The sequence below is a fragment of the Ischnura elegans genome, chromosome 1 (genome assembly GCF_921293095.1).
Source record: "Ischnura elegans chromosome 1, ioIscEleg1.1, whole genome shotgun sequence".
NCBI classification, from domain to species: domain Eukaryota; kingdom Metazoa; phylum Arthropoda; class Insecta; order Odonata; family Coenagrionidae; genus Ischnura; species Ischnura elegans.
This window is the reverse complement of record NC_060246.1, coordinates 4,428,672-4,446,429: the sequence shown is the minus strand read 5'-3', so window position 1 is coordinate 4,446,429 and position 17,758 is coordinate 4,428,672. Positions and strand designations below refer to the sequence as shown.

At 38.0% G+C, this 17,758-nt stretch overlaps 1 protein-coding gene across 1 annotated transcript in view; it reads left to right on the top strand.

Moving 5' to 3' along the window:
• LOC124154874 (cyclin-dependent kinase 10) overlaps window positions 1-17,758 on the top strand; it is a 68,623-nt gene that overhangs the window by 28,060 nt on the left and 22,805 nt on the right. Inside the window, exons 5-6 of the mRNA XM_046528676.1 lie at window positions 7,682-7,884; window positions 13,974-14,071. Of these exons, the coding sequence (XP_046384632.1) occupies window positions 7,682-7,884; window positions 13,974-14,071 (301 nt within the window). The remainder of the gene's footprint in view (window positions 1-7,681; window positions 7,885-13,973; window positions 14,072-17,758) is intronic.

Genomic DNA, 17,758 nt, shown 5'->3' with positions numbered 1-17,758 from the left:
CTCCTCTGTGGCCTGGCGTTCCTCAGATGGTCGTGAGTGCATCTTTTTGACCTTAGCGGCCCTTTTGAGGACCATTTTCCGGTCGTAGCCATTCCTGATTAGTGCTTTGGTCAGGTGCTTCTTCTCTGATTCTAATGATTCGGCGTCGGAAATGGTGAAGGCTCGGTGGAGTAGAGATGTTACCACCGAGGCCTTCTGGGCGGGATGGTGGTGTGATGCTGCGTTCAGGTATCGGTCCGTGTGCGTTTCCTTTCTATACACCGCATGTCCAAGACTGCCATCGTCTTTCCTCTTAATCATTACGTCCAAGAAGGGCAACTTGCCCTCGCATTCCTTTTCCATTGTGAAGCGGATCCTTCGGTGTTGTTTGTTGAGATATATCAAAAATTTGTCCAATTCCTCTGCACCGTGTGGCCATACGATGAACGTGTCATCAACATACCGAAGCCAAAGCTTTGGTTGCTTGTGGTAGGTATTCACGGCCTCCTCCTCAAACTTTTCCATAAAGAGGTTGGCCAACACAGGGGAAAGGGGCGAACCCATCGCTGCTCCGTCTGATTGTTCATAATAATTGTCATTCCACAGGAAGAAGTTGTTCCTCAGGCAATGCTCCACAAGCTTGGGGAAGTCCGTGGGAATTCCTGAGCTTGTCAGGTTTTTCACAATTTCCACTGATTCTTCAATGGGCACGTTCGTAAACAGCGACACTACGTCGAAGCTCACCATGATGTCTTCTCTCTCGATGGTAATGCCTTTTATCATATTCACGAAATGGGCTGAGTTCTTCACATATGAAGAGGTGTTTCCCACGCAATCCTGTAGAGTTTGGGCTAGGTATTTGGCGAGTCGATAGGTTGGAGCGTCAATTTGGCTCACAATGGGCCTCAGTGGTACGCCCTCCTTGTGTAACTTCGGTAAGCCGTATAGCCTCGGTGGTTTGGGTGCGGACGTAATTAGCCATCTCTGTTCTTCAGTCGGAATAGAGGACCTCTTGATCATGGCTCTTGTCTCCCGCTCTGCTTTGGCCATGGGGTTCTTTTGTAGTTTGTTGTAAATGGTGTCGGACAGAAGTTCTTCTACCTTTGAGTTGTATTTCTCCTTCTCCAAGAGAACAGTGGCATTTCCTTTGTCCGCAGGCATGATCACGATGTTTTTGTTCTCTCGAAGGGCATTGAGAGCGGCCCTTTCTTTCAACGTAATATTCGGCTTCGGTGGTTTAGCTCTGCGCAAAACTCGCGCTACGTCCTCCCTGATTTCGTCGGCCACAGGTTTTGGTAGTTTCCGGATACCAGACTCCACTTCGGTGATGAATCTTTCCCTTGGTATGTCTCGTGGCGTTATGGCAAAGTTTAGTCCTTTGGCTAGCACTGCAGTAGTGGCGTCGTCGAGTTTGATGTTGGTAAGGTTGACGATGCAACGGTCCTTTTCAGGGCCTTTGTCGAAAATTGGGTGCTGACGAGCGTGAAATTTCTCGTACTTCTTAATCTGCATTTCTCTGTGAGCCGTTTCCAAGGCACGTGATGACTCGTATGATAGTTTTTCAATTGTCTCCCAATCATTGGCAGTAAGAGTAGCTGCAAGTTCCAAGTGAATCCTGTAGAGTTCCTCGGATAATCGGTGAAGGTCCAGCCTCTTTTGGTGAATTCGTTCCCTCAGGGAGGGAACGAATTCGAGGGAATTTGAGTCGTATCCCGCAGGCACTATGCGAAGGCGTGTACACAGTGCCATGCTCCTGCGGAAAATCATATGTTGGCGAAACATGCCGAGGAATGGCGACAAGGATGAAGGAGCATGTGAGGGCTACCAATAAAAAACAACTGCACTTGTCAGCCATTGCAGAGCATGTATGGAGTGAGGCCGGCCATAACATTGAATTTGAAAAAGCGAAGATAGTGGCAAAAGAGAGTCGCTACTACCCAAGGCAAATTAGGGAAGCGATTGAAATCCACAAAAGGCAAAATATTAACAGGGACAACGGCTACCCAATCAGCAACGTTTGGAAGAGAGTTCTGACCAATCAGCGCACAGGAGGAGATCGGCCAGTGCTATATAAGACGGCAAAAAATGAACACTTCTCACCTTCGACCTGAAGACGGAAGCAGGATGGCTTCCGAAACTGTAGTCAACTATAAACGACAGACGCGGCTGGAGAACCCGGAAATTAGCAGTCATCGTGAACGACGCCGCGGAAACCTACGCACTAATTTAATGATGAGTATTTCAAATAAGTTCAGGCATCCCCCGAGTTACGTAAGAGATGCGTTCCGGCAGACTCTGCGTAAGTCGAAATTTACGTAAGTCAAACATTCTGCGTTAGTGCTTCAGAAATTTCGATCGGTGGGGTGATTCTCAGCGGAGAAATGCGCGGTAAATTCTCGGAGAAGTTTCATTCAATTCACTGCGATATTCATGAACTCTTCCGCGCATTCTTACGTTAATAGATACAAAATCAATAAACATTAATATAGTCTGAGAGTTGCATCTCGAGCATTGCCAATCAAAATGCGTAATATTATTCCCCAAATAGACCGGTGGCGTGGATTCGGAAAAGTACGGTATCTCAATGCTACATTACTAAACTGAATACTTAAATTGATTCATTATGTTAATACTGCGATCTAAGGGTAATAATTTTATCTTCTGCATTTTATATTTTATGTTGATTGATGAATTTGGTGGTTTCACTGTCACAGTTTATACACGTAGAAGGGGTGTCGAGGATTACAAACAAATAACACACAAAAATTGCCAGTAAAACACTATATTCTTTGTAACGTCTGATTTTTTGAAGTTGTTATTTTGGTTGCGAAGGGTTTGTTTGGGAGAGGGGATTGTTGAGGGAGAGATGAAAAGGAGAGGTTTTGTGGAGTATTGTGGAGAGAATTGAAGTAAATAAAAAAGGTTATGAAAATTAATCGTCTTACGTTACATCTTAGATACATTCACACGCACATACACTCAATCTTTCACGCACGCAAACATATTTTCATTCTCTCACATCTCAATAAAATAACGTGAAAATATCATCATTTGAATATTTACTTTGCTGGAAACATCGAAGAGTATTTCCAATGCACGAAGCTAATTAAAAGTGAGCTTTTATTCAGCCAACTCAGGTGGGGAAAAGCATTCAATAATGCAGTATTCATTTATATTGGCACACAATATGAGAGAACGAGAAAATGCAGCTTGATAAAATCTTTGCAAAATACAACACGGTAACCCAGTCGCCAGAAATATGTAATCAAGTATGCAATTAATATAGTGTGTCAACTTTTTCTTCGCTTTTTCACCGCGTTCATTGCTAACACTCAAACTTTCAATGCCTTTACGTGGGTACTAACCAATTCTTTTCCGCAATAAAGATTTCTGCTCGAACTTCATTTTATTTTAATTCTACAGATGGAATTGTCCAAACTTTAGAATATAATTTTTAAATAGTTAAAAGTCGGAGTTCGGGTGTGTTGCTGTGTAACAAGCTGTTTCGTACAGGAGTGAGCGCAACCACTTCCATCGCTAGAACTGCAAATTTTCACGTTGATTGCTGACTTGGGATTTATAAGCGATTTTTCTTCAGAATTTAATGAAAATTCCTTCGTGGAATGATAAAAATGGGCCACTTAGTTGTGTTTAGAACGTAAAAAACTCGATAACTATTCGATATTTTTTCTACAATTGGGTGTACGAGCGAATATCTACTTCATCGCGCTTGCATTCGAAAATTAACTTAATCACTTGAAATACGGTTATCACTTACGTAAGTACGGATTTACGTAAGTCGAGACGTACGTAACTTGGGGGATGCCTGTACCGCAGGTGAATATTCAGAAAGACAAACCTCACGCTTAAAAAAAAAAAAAAATGACTTGGTCACCATGAATTAACCGCAGTGAAAGAAATCCTAAGCACAAGGCTTTCAGAGCAATAGAGTGAGAGCTCTGTGAGTAGATACTTGAATCGGCGGAAGGGAGGTGGGTTGTGCATAGGCCTCGAGAAGAGGGAAAATTTGGGGGATGAGCGGCTGCCTGAGAGCTCAGGGATGAGGTGAGAGAGAGCCTCGAGGAGAGTGGAGTGGCTGATTCATGAGCAGCTGATCTCCTGCCCAATTCTTCATCCAGGTACACTGGAAATCCCAGAAAACTGGTCATATGCCAAACATGGTTGGGGAGGCGCCCACAGCAAGGGGGGGGGGGGAACAGTTCCCTCTCTGCAGTCTTGTCTGTACATTAGGTCCAGATGGAGTGAGGGAAATTCAGATAAGTGATTGGTAGCCAATGAAGGGAGAGAAGTGAGTCTTGGAGAGAGAGATTTGATCGGAAAACTGTGGTCTATTTCTCATTCCAAACTACAAAATATGGGTCTGCACCACATTCCCCTGATTTCCGAAAACCTATGTATGTACTGATCTGCAGGACTTCTATTGAAGATTCAAACTGCTGGCACAGTAGAATCAGAGACAGAGGCCTGAGACATTAGTCTCTGGCATTTGAGTCGAAGGACGTTGCACGGAAGTCCTGAGCATGAAGGTCCTTGGTGTAAAAGTCTTGTGTTTAAGTCTGCTGGGTAATATTTCTGCTGAGGGTAGATTTCCAAGGAAAAATTTTTGAGGGGGTACTTCACTAATGCCACGCATTGATGGTATGTGAAGGGTATGTCATAGCTGTGTTTGCCAGGGGTCTTTGATTAATGATTGTAACAGGTAACCCAGAGTGAGACAATGCTGCAAATCTCATAGGATCATGTATTGTGTGGCTAATCGCCTTCTTAGAAAACACCTTGTAAACATCATTGGATATAGATTGAGTGCCCTTGTTGACATTGTAGGTTAACATTTCAGTAAAGTTCAGGATAAGTGGATGTTACTAAGAACAAAGGTCTAAAAGGTCACCGTGTCTCATGTGCTTGAATTTTACTCAGTTGCTTACTGCTATTTTTCTGCGATGAGTGACTGAAACTTGCAGCTTTTTTTTCTAAGTAAAATATGTATTCTTTGGGACATGGGTTATTGGTACATAGTTGACACCAATAGTTAAGATTTTAACTTCTTTTGAGCTTTAACTATAAGAATTGAACTCTATTTTGATAGTTATTATTAACTAACTTATCTGGGAAAGCATAAATTTTCATAAATTTCAAAATCGATGGCCATCTTGGTGACCATTCAATTAGAAAAGATTGAGATTGTGTTGTAAGGATGTATGGAATACTGGTAAATTCCTCGTAATTCCCTCAGTACTCCTGCCTGAGGGTTGGTTTGGATGGGTGAGATTAGAGTTCATCCTAGACTAAAGCACAGGAGTGTAAATTTTTTTCACACTCAAGATAAAGGAGCCGGTCGAAAAGCTTCTGTTGGAATTGGAACCCAGGACACTTGGGTCAAGGGACCCATCAACTTGGCTTCCATATATATTCAGCGTGATGTGAAAAATAAGTTGAGAAATGGATAAAAATGAAGATATGGAAGCCCTAAGGCAATCTGAAGGAAAAAAGAAGTGAAATAATGTATTTTAATGTTAGTGATGTGGATCTTTGTTAAGAAACCTGGGGTCCTTTTAGCCCATCTTAAATTTTTATGGCAAAGGGAAAAGAAACAAAAATCCAGTTTTGAATTAGAAAGAAATCTTCATTGCAGTCTCAATGGCATGCTTTAGTTTACATGCTATACATTGACTATAAATTTTGAAATGTAGTAGAGCCTTGATTAACTGTTATTCAGTGATACATTAGTGGGATAATTAGTCTATCATTTCTGTAGCCAAGAAGTTCTTGATCGCTATCCTTGGCTTATACCTATGTATATTGATGGCTCAAAATCTGATACAGCTTGTGCTTGCTCCATCATTCCTTATGGTGGCACCACGATCCAAGCTAAACTCAACCCGCTCTGCAGAATTTATATACAATGCAGAACGTCTTACCATAAAATATGCTCTGGCATATTTTGTGGCAAGAAGTTCTGTGTTCTCAGATTCCTTAAGTGCACTCCGTGCCATTTCAGATTACTACCCCTCTCATCCCTTGGTGCAGTCCATATACGTTACCCTTTACTCCTTGAGCAGGAAGGGCATTACAATTTCTTTCATGTGGATCCAGGGGCATGTAGGAATTCGAGGCAATTAGATGGTGGATGCAGCAGCGAAGGAGGCACTTAATAAACCCATTACCGATCTTGATAGGATCTCCTCTGATGATCCAAGTACCACACTGAAGAGAGTGTGCATGGAACAATGACAAGAGGTGTGGAATAATATCACTGGCAAAAAACTCAGAAACATCAAAGTGGAAACGTCCACTTGGTCCACTTCAGCCAGGAATAGCCATAGGGAAGAGGTCGCCCTCTCTAGACTTAGAATTGGTCATACTGCACTCACACATGCACACCTCTTCAACGAAGAGAAACAACCCCCCCAGCTATGGATGCCACCTCACTGTGAATCGCGTTCTGGAGGAATGCACAAAATATTCTCTTGAACGTAGGAAACTAGTTGGAAACCAAGATATACAAACCGCTGTGGGTAATAATCTAGATAATATCAATAATGTAGTACAATATGTCTTCAACACGGGCATAATCAAAATAATTGTGATTTCACTGTATAGGAGACCCCTTTTTACTGAAAGCGTGTAGCAGAAATCAATAAGCTTCCTTAATGAAAAGGAACAATGAGCGGTGTAAATGACCCTGTTGTCGACGCACCCCTAAAAAATGCATTTCTGCTACTATTTCTCTAGCCAGTCCACTGCTCACCCTGCTATTCCCTTCTCTCCATTTCCTCAACTTCTTTAATCCCTCTTTTCTGCCCTTCCATGCCTCAAAAGGACTTATTTTTCAATGGGATGGGCACATAAGCTGCAGCAACAGGATGATGCAGAAGCCAAAGTGAAAAATAGTGAGAAAATGATCGTGTCAAGATAAACTGTCTCATTCAATTAACTGTATCGGCATTCCTCATTTTTAATGCTATCCAAGCTCTACTACATGTGTATGTACATAGGTATATCCAAATTTAATAAAAAATTATATCAACATACTGACATTCTAACTACTACAGTGAGGTGGCATCCATAGCTGGGGGGGTTGTTTCTCTTCGTTGAAGAGGTGTGCAGAAAATACTAACATTCCCATCACTGTACATACTCAACTGTGCCTCTTTTGTTAAGAATAACCCTGAATACTTTCCAAAAAATAGTTCTCTCCATAATCACGCTACCAGAACCACCAATGACATTCACCTCAAAGACTACCATAGCACTTTCTGCCAAAAAGGACCCCTTTTCTCCCTATCAAAAATATACAACAGGCTACCGTATGATATTAAATGTCTTCCACCTACACCATTCAAGAATGCTTTGAAGATATATTTAATGGAAAATAACTATTATAGCCTGAAGGATTTTATGTTGGGCTCGGAGTAATCTTTGCCCATCAACCACTAAAATTGTAACTTTTTTTCTTTTATCTGTAAAAATTGTAAATGTTATATCACTTCATTTATTTGTAACTATTACTTTAATTATTTACTTTATTTTGACGACTTCCAATGTCACCAGAACATGTGATCTCTAGGAACAATAAAAATTATTATTATTATTATCATTTAAAAAAGCCACTTAAATAATTGTTTATTAAAAAAATTTATCAATACATACTGTTCTTTTCTGTTTTTTCATATGCATCTAGCATCTTTCTAGCCATGGAGTACTGTGAGCAAGATTTAGCTTCTCTCTTGGACAACATGCAGGCACCATTCTCTGAGTCACAAGTGAAGTGCATTATGCTTCAAGTTTTACGGGGACTTCGCTATCTTCATCGCAATTTTGTAGTGCACAGAGACTTAAAAGTTTCAAATCTTTTGATGACTGATAAAGGCTGTGTAAAAATAGGTGAGTAATTTGTGGTCTTAATAATCTTATCAATTGTCCAAATTCTGCAGTCTTTTCTTATCTGTTAGGTGTTGTCTAAAACTTTGTGCAACTGTGTTTCTCTTTGGCTGACAATCCAGTTAGGGCTGTTTTGTTAAAAGGACTTCATACCTAAAACCATTAGTAGACTTTCTGGTCAGACTCTTAGGGCCGGTTTTATAATGTCTGGTTAAACTGGAGTTTAAGCTAAGCGTCGGTTAAGTCCCAGAATTCTGTTTTATAATCGATGGTTAAGCCAAATCTGAGCGTTAAAGTGGTAGTCAAGCTAAACCATGGATTTCCCTTGGGTAAAAGGTTAACGTGAAGTTTAAATTGTTGAAAATGGCGGATGTTTTGAAATGCTGAAGTACCCTACGATAATATACGGAAGAAATAATCGACCAAGCGCAGCATCCTCCGTTTTTATCCGTATCTACGATATCAGCAATCAATTTCCAATATTTTTAGCACCATACTAGCAATTTAATAAGTGAAATATTTCCATAAGACCGGTGATATATCCGGAACGGACCACTGTTTTCATGCTATTCGACGTATTCTACGGTATACGCTACGAAATCCTTACAAACATCTCAAGTTTGATAATAATCACCATCCAATAAATAATATTGTCTATTCTATGGACTGCAGTCGGAGATCGTGTGCCAAACCCCTGAAAATGTTGAAGTTATGCAATATTTGTGCCGGTGTAGGAGTTTGTTATGATTTGTGCCAGCCAAGTGAGATGATGAAAAATATTAGAATTACATATCGGAGAGAAAGAAGGAGGTGTAACAGGAGTGTAGGTATAGAAATCTGTTATTACCTGGTTATGCTGACTTCATCAACGAATTAAAAATGTGTCGGTGTTTACAAAGACAGTTTGAATTAGAAGAACAGCCAAGTTTCGTATTTGGCAATCGAAAGAGAGAAAAAGATCGTACTTACTGATTGCATTCTGATTTACTAGCATTTGATGTCACTATAGAATTTATAATTAATTGTGAGGATATATGTTATGAGGTGAAAGTATTTTCGTATTTCTTTTTCCAAAAGATATGTTTGTCAAAGTACTACAAAAAAAATTGTAGGTAAGTCCATTAACAATATCTGGTGTACGGCTTGGTATTTCTTGGAGATAAATATGTAGGAATAAGTGAGGCAAGTGAAAGATTGCGTGAAAAAGAAAGGATTTTGCACGTTTCGTACGTAATGTATACAAGATACTGTTTGAGTTTTCTTTGGAGGCTGACAAAGGCAAATTGATATAACCAATACAGCTCGTGTGGGTAAAAAAGTAAGAATGACTGATTTGCTCATGAGATGGTATGACATATTAAGGAATTTGTTAGGCAAATGAGCCTTTAGAGTGTGGAAGTTTACTAATTATTGTACTTTTTGTGACTAAGTAATGACCTCTCATTATTTTGATAGAAAAAGATTTGGAAAGGCACCGTAAGCAAGAGAAGTCTTCTCGTATCTGAGTGTTCTAATGTGTAGCCTTCAACGGAAAAAATGCGACTTTATTGCCTAAGTGCAGTTCGTAGCCAAACATAGGTTATGTACTATTAAAACCTCCTAGCAAATTATCTACCATCAAAAGTAGCTTCAGAGCTATAGAATCAGTGGTGCATCTGCCATCAAAAGTAGCTTCAGAGCCATAGAATCAGTGGTGCCCATCTAGATACCTCATGTTAAAATATAAGAGTGCCAATTTGGTTACCAATACTTATCTTATTTCAGGTTTGAATATTTTAATATGGTGAAAGTAAACAATTCGATACTTTATCCTGAAAAAGTTTGATTTTATTCCACACATTTGAGCCTTAATTCAAGGAGAGAATTTGGACCCTTGCACCTGAAGACTCATGGAACATCAAAGTCAGATTAATCAAAGAAATATTATTTTAAGGTTCTTAAGCATTGTCTGCTAAGGGAATATATTTATTGAGGTTCTCAAGCATAGTCTGCTAAGGGAATGTTTGAAACAATCAGAGTCAGTTGTATTTCTTACAATATTGAGCCAGCTGGGCTACTCTTGCTTGCAATTGGGGAAAGCTGTTGTCTGTGTACATATGTATTTGCTCATGAGGTTGAAATTACAGGAAATGACTGCATTCACCACCATTACATTCATTATTTTCCATGCTAATCAGTGACTACTGAAATTTTTTCATCGATAAGCTCTTTCAAAGTATTTTGTATGATATTGAGCAAGATATGGTGAAGTTCTTCATATTAGTAAAATTAGGCATTGCAGTATTTCCACTAAGTTTTATTATAATAAAATCAGTGGAAATATTGCAATGTCTAATTTTACTAATAACTCTTTCAAAGTCTTAAGTGTGATCCTTGGTATGGTTTCTTCCTAAAATATTAACCCTTACTACTACTTGTCAACGTTTAACTAACTAATGTGTTTAATAAGTCTTCAAAGGATAAGTGAAGACATATTCCTATAACAGCCAATTTATATCACATATCTGGTACACTCGTTAGTTTCTTGGGATGTCAATCCCATACGTAGCTTTTATTAATTTTTTCATGCTCCATCCATTGAACTGTCACTAATGAGTACATACGTTCAAAAAATCTATTAGGTATGATATCATCAACACTTATAATAATGCATGACTAGATATCTCATTCCATTACTTACTGTTAGAAGTGATCTACTCATTAAGGTTGACATAGTTTTATGTAACATACATGGTTATTCCATTTATTCCAGAACCATTGTCTCCCTGCCCTTGCTTGTTACTCAAAATCCTTACCTTAATCACTGTTGTCAGCATTTCAAGCTTGATATACACTTCATCTACATCATTTATATCTAATTCATCTCCTGCAATTATTCCCTCACCTCACTTATCAGGTCTAGCTAGCACTTCCTTTTCCTGTCAATATTATCTATACATTCCTGTATACCTCTATTCTTATCCTCCTTCTGGGTCAAAAATACCAGTTCCATAGCAAACCTTACTCCATATGTCTTAACCAGACTTCTATTTGCACTTTGGTACTGTGATTATCCCTTTAATTCTCCTCTTTTTATTTATTCCAAGGATTATCTCTGTCTCATCTGTCTCGCTCCGATCTGCATCACTAGAGATATATTTTAACATGCATAGCTGCAACATATGTAATGAGAAACAGTCTATGTTCATGTCACAAAGGCAAATTTTCTTAATAGATTTGTGAAAGTGGAGTGGATGTAAGGGAAATTGCTCCTATAATCACTTCATAAATAGAACATGGTACGATAAAATTCTGTGAGGAAGTCATATTATTGCATTTATGATAATGGAAGCACATATATTAATTATAAGTGAGTGATGTCAGTGTGGTGCATTCAGAGATTACTTGGTACAGCATTCATAAGGATTACCCCAGAAGTAGGCAGTAAAAAAATTACTTACTGTGACAACATGTAACAACATAATTCCATTGAAAACCCATATCCCAAAAAGACAGTTGCAATGAAGAAGTCATCATGATGGAATCCTTACGCTTTGCATTTGATACAAATAAATTCTTTAAATGCTATATAAATAACAGTATATTTGTACAGTGACAGATACATGGGGGGGGGGGGGGGCTAAGGAGGGTATCCAATTTGCTCCCCTTGGGTACCATCCACTTTACACTAGATAGAATGGTGGTTTATTTCCAACCCCCACTACAGCTGGAATTTTAACCTCACCTAGTCCAACCCCCTTGTCCCTATCCTGGATCCACTACTGTCTTTGTATAATTTAGTACTCTGCTAAATATTTAAAACATGTTCAATGAAAGCTTCATATTTTGTGCCCTGAGAATAAAAGAAAATATCTATCACATGTATAGTATAGTATTCATAAACACCACTGAGAGTTGAAATTTAATGCTTTCATTCTGATTAGATATGTTTTTCGACAGATTTTTTATAAATTGAACCCAGCAACTTTAATATCTTTGCACCCCATCTCCTTTCCTTAAATCTTAAATACAATACAAGCCATTGCTGTTGATTAGATATGAAGTTAGTTATGTTAGCACTTAAAACTTATTCTAACACAAGGTTTGCAAAAATAGTATTAACATAAAGAATAGATCCCCCATCCCAAGCTATGAGCCAAAAAGAGTTGCAATATTTGTTACAGATGCATATTTTTATAACAACATGCAGCCTGCTGGTAAAGTATGAAAGGTTTGCTGCAAACTGTACATTTATTTAATAATTGGATAGCAGGAGCCCTTGAAGTAACTGTGGTAGGGTTATGCATAAGTTATTCAAACTTTATTCATTCTTCTCTAATTTTAATTTTAGACTGTGAAGCTATGTTCATAATCAGTGATTTCTGAACATCCATTCAATTTAAAATGGCAATGAATACATTCTCAATGGCATTACCATAAAGACTCACAGTCATCCCTATTACAATATCAACTACACTATTGACAGCCAGTATCAAAATATGTTTCACTTTATACTTCAATGGTAAGGGCTACTTGGTGTCATGCAATAGATTTTGGTATCTCTAATGAAGAAATTTAAACTTAGTTCTGTCCCTTATTGAAAATTTATTTGCCAGAGATTATGGATTTCATGAAACATATTGCTTCTTAACAGTATATATATATATATATAATCATAAAAAAGATGAGATAATTTAAAGTTATGAAATATCTGCTGCTAGCTGACAATTATATGGCTCAATTCTTTTCGTGTCTGTAACACGAGTGGCACATGGCTGAATATACCTCCTCATTGTGAAAATTTTAATAAAACTGAAAATGCTCTATATAAACACAAAAATCATCAAAGGAATTACCATGAATTGATCATAACAATGACATCATTGTGACAGAAGCCTCGTTATCGTTTTAATGAACACTGATGAATTTTTCTATTAGACGGTGGTTGGTTATAAATTCTGTTATTTAAATTATGGCCATGGTGAGTACTTTGAAAACGGGAAAGGCTTTGATTATTCACAAATTGCAAGTTGTTCCTAATTCCGTAGGGAACACAGAGATGATAATAAATTAGCGTAGGGGCCATACTAACGCTAAGAAGATATATCTTACTGCAAAAGTATGATTAAAATTTATCGTCATTATGATTAAATTGTAGCCTCAAAATGCTCCTAAAATCGCTCTGGTGGCGTACTCAATAGAAAACCATTTCAATTGGTTTCATTATACAAATGAGAATCTTTGTTCTAGAATAATAAGCACAAACAAGGTTAATTCACCACTATTTCTTGCACTCATACAATTAACACTTGTACTTGCCAAATATTCACAAATCGAGGCGAGTATTTTTATTTTAACGACACACTGATGATTGACCATAAGATCGTCAACGATTAAAACCGAAAATATTGGCGTCATCTTCGTTTTCAAAGCTAACCATCACTTCAAAACAAACGTAAACAATTCTTTCACCACTTTCCAACTCGATTTTTTTCAATTTTGACTTTCGTCTGTTTCACTTTTCGCGATCAATTGTTGGTATGAGAATTACAGTAGCTGCGCTTTCCTCTCGTTAAAGTTCCCATCAGCCAACCGGCGGTAGGATTTGCTTTATAAAACACAACCTCTCGTTAAACTCCACGTTACCGTAATCTCCACGTCAAATTAACGTGAGGTTTAACCAGACATTATAAAACCGACCCTTAGCAGTCTAAGATTGTTAGTTGACTTGAATTTGTCATGAGAATTTCTTCTTAATGTTCTATGGAGAGTAATTTTTAATATGTTGTGTCTATCAGAGTGTAATATTGTACTTCCCAGCATTTTTTTTTGTGGATATTATTTTTATGCCATTGCATTTTTGCAATAAAACATTTAAACTTTGTTTATGGAATTAGTATGGAAGGTATGGAACTAGATAAGACAGGAAAAGTTTAGATGGTTTGACAGATGTTCTTGGCATGTACCCATATGGGGTATAAGATGGTTTATATTTGTATTAGGCATGTAATATTTAGTAATTCAAGTTTCTTAATATATTGTGCTGCAAATGAATCAATTTCTTTGAAGATATTTAATCAGAAACTTTTTAAACTCCTTGTGTTGGTTTTCAGCGGACTTTGGTTTGGCTCGGTGGTTTGGTCTACCTCTTCGTCCTATGACTCCTCGTGTGGTTACACTATGGTACAGAGCACCTGAACTCCTGCTCCAGGTTTGATTTAGTCTTTAGTAAATATTTATAAACCCTTTGCAGGAAATACATTACTGCATATTCAGTGGGGCTCACGTGTAACAAATCCACATACTATAACTAAGTCCTGCTTTTAAAGAAGTTACAGCTGTTCCCCTTCAAATGAGACCTTTTTGCTGTGTATAAAGTCCTGCTTTTAACGAAGGCTTACTGAAAGGAGTCCTATTTATGAAGAAGTTGGTCTAGTGGCAAGATATATTTTATATTTTAACGTCTTCTAAGTCGTGATAAAACCATATGGATATGCCATATTCCTTTTAAGATGCTTGGAGATAAAAAAAAAACGGGGCAGTCGTGGGACTGGCCGACAGAAGTGAAAACTAAAATAATTATTATCCATTTATTTTTTATATAGATTTAATATTATTAAAGAACTAATTTTTCCAGTAATAATCATTTTTCAACAAAAATTGAAATTATTTTTTTCAGCAAACTGTTTATTATTAAATGTATATTAAAAATACTGTGTGTGTGAATAGAAAGTAACATCATTTATATATTAAAATATAATATGCTTTTATTTCTTTCCTATCCACCCTATCAACGGATTATGCTTTCATTGGGAAACGGAAGTGGATCAGCTTGGGATAAGTAACAGGATGAAAAGTGGACAGTAACCCGGCGTCGGCATTATGCAACTCTTAACAAATGGCGCCAAGGGGACAACAGTTTAACGTCCCATCCGACGGACAGTGTACTGCACTTCTGGTTTAATCCACATTACACGCAGGGATTAAATTTCGAAATACTCTCAAGTTATTTCACGAGATTAGGACGTGGAGGCCAGTACACTACCTGACCATTCCAGTAAATTCTTCGTTTACAAGTTTCGGGATACTCCTCGAACAAACAGAGAACGCGTTCTATCCTCCACCACATCGACTGCCCTGTATTTTTGACGGTATACACGCGTCATTCACGCTTACAAATAATTTTCTCAATGAAACTCCCAATGAAAGCATAATCCGTTGATAGGGTGGATTTCCCTCCCAATTAATAATTTAAATGTCATTATACTGTCCCCACCCCTACAGAAGACAATTTACACTCGCAATACCCTAATACACCCGGAGAGAACTAATAAATACAAAATCGCCTTTGGAAAGGCTATTATACAGCCCTTGCTTCATTTCCTACCCATTTCAGCACTTATTAGTATTTAAAAAATGAATTTTGCTTTGCTGATTTTTATATGCTTTTAATATATATATATATAAATAGTTTAAGTTAATGTCAATACACACAGAGACACAAAAAAGAAACACTCACATTGAATAAATAAACTTGTGAAGCTATCGAAGCACTTCCGGCTTCTTCGTCAACTGAAGAATGAATGGTGAGGAAAGGAGAGGGTTGGAAAAGGGAAAAGAGGGGTAAGGGGAGAGGTGTATGGGGAGGGGGAGTTAGGAATAGGGGTTAGGATGCAACGTTGAGACCCGGGAAGCTATTGGCTTGAAAGTGCCAAATGCACGCCAATTCGAGGGTGTGGAGGTTGAGGGCGGAGTCGGTGGGAGGGAGGGAGGCAATAATGGATACTTTGTAGCATTGATTGAAAATGGAATCATGTGAAAGACAATGTGTGGGAACTGGTAGAGAGGAGTGGGGGGAAGATGGACAACAGGAGGCGCGATGATTGTTAATTCTGAGATTGAGAGGGGTAGTGCATAGGCCTATATAAAAAGCGGGGCAGAAGTTGCATTGAAGGAGGTATATGATGTTGGTGGAGGTACAGGTGGTGGAAGGAGATATCGGGAGGAATTTTAGTTTGGAGAGGAAAGAGGCTGGGGGTGGAGAGAGAATTTTACAGGTTTTACATCTAGGACGGTTGCACGGTGAATATATATGTATATGATTTTTAATTGCTTTTTTCTCGAAAAGTTTTGAGAAGTGCGTCGTCTTGCTTCGGCATATTTTATTGATAGCCGTGATCTACCGATTCAGAAAATTTGAGCTCAATCGGCCACCCGAAGGTCATGTATTCCCCTTGTTAGAGCATCACTCGCTGTAAATATATGCTCTACGCGGAAGACTTACAAATATATGTTCATTCTACCATAAGAGCTTCCATACAAAATCGACATGATTAACTCAGGGATTCGCTCAATATGCAGCTAGGCTGAATTGATCTGCCTTCAGTTAAACCCAAACAAAACCCGAGCTATAATTTTTGGTAATAAAAGACTTCGAAACACAATTGCTTACGACAGCCTCCCAAATTTAAGTGTCGCTTCCACCACTGTGCCGGTTACCAAGATTGTAAGATATCTTGGACTCACGCTCACCTGCAATCTATCATGGGATCAGCATGTGCTTGAAGTAATTAATAAAGGGAATAAGGCTCTTTATTTATTGAAACTTCAAAAGAAAAATCTCCCTATTTCCACGAGAATTATGCTTATCACATGTGTTATCTTCCCCATTATTGATTACTGTATACTAGTCTATAATGACTTACGTAGTGTATTTGAAATGTGTCTGCAACGGTTAATTAACTCCTGTGTTAGATTTATATTTGATTTACATAGAGATGAACATTTGTCCAAATTCTACACTGATCTGAATAGGTTACCTCTTCATAGCCGAAGGGATTATATCCTAGGATCTTTTCTGTTCTCCTTATTCCAAAAACGTCTCCTGCATACCAGTACGAATTATTCTTGCCCCGCAAAAAAGATACTGGAATTTCCACCCGCCGTGTTTCTGACCTTCAAATTCCTCAAGCCAATATATATTTCAAATCTTTTCATCCAACTGCGTCTAGATTCTGTAACTCTCTTCCGCCAAATATAAAGATGTCACAATCACTTCAGTCGTTTAAAAGAAGGCTGTACTCCTATTTGAAGTCTGGGGCTTAATTCAATCACCTCAACTCATTAGAGTTATCATCTTAACACTTGGAAGACGGAAGTTTCGCGCTACCTAGAAGGACGGCTAGGGGCCTAATTTTCAACCAATATTCAGTTTAATCGTATTAATTGTTGAATCAGTTCATAAAAAACACTATTTAACATTATTAAATATTATTTCTATCGTCAAAAGTTAATAACAATTATTTTAAAGAATCATGAATTAAACCGTATGTAGTAGTCGATTGCAAATCAAATAATGAAAATACATACACTCAATACAAAAGTTGTGTTACATGCTTAAACAATAGGGGTACTGGATTTACAAAATTTGCATTAAAATTTTTTAAACTTATTACTTTTTTGTAAATCTCAGACACTGTATTTTTTCAGCGCTGTTTCCACAAAATATTTTTTTGCGCTGAATGCGTTCATTGGAAGATTTATTCATCTACATCTAAATCTACACACTAACCTGCAAGCCGCTTAAAAGCGTGTGGCAGGGGGTGTTAGGACACCAGCCATTTGCACATGAAAAGGAATTTGGAAAATGGAAAGGAAATTGGTGCAATGATTCAATTTGATGGTATTTGGCACCTTTTTCTTTTTTGTGCCTGGGGAGATATGGCTGTTGGATTTGGAGATGTGTAAATAAATTGATACATGCTATCCATCATACCTACTTCCGCTTTGTAGTTTTAATATGAAATAGGATGGTCTCTGGTATTCTTTTATTCGTTTCGAAAATAGTGTCGTCTGAGATCATGCTGCTGAGTGAAAGGACATTATTGTTCTAGTTTGC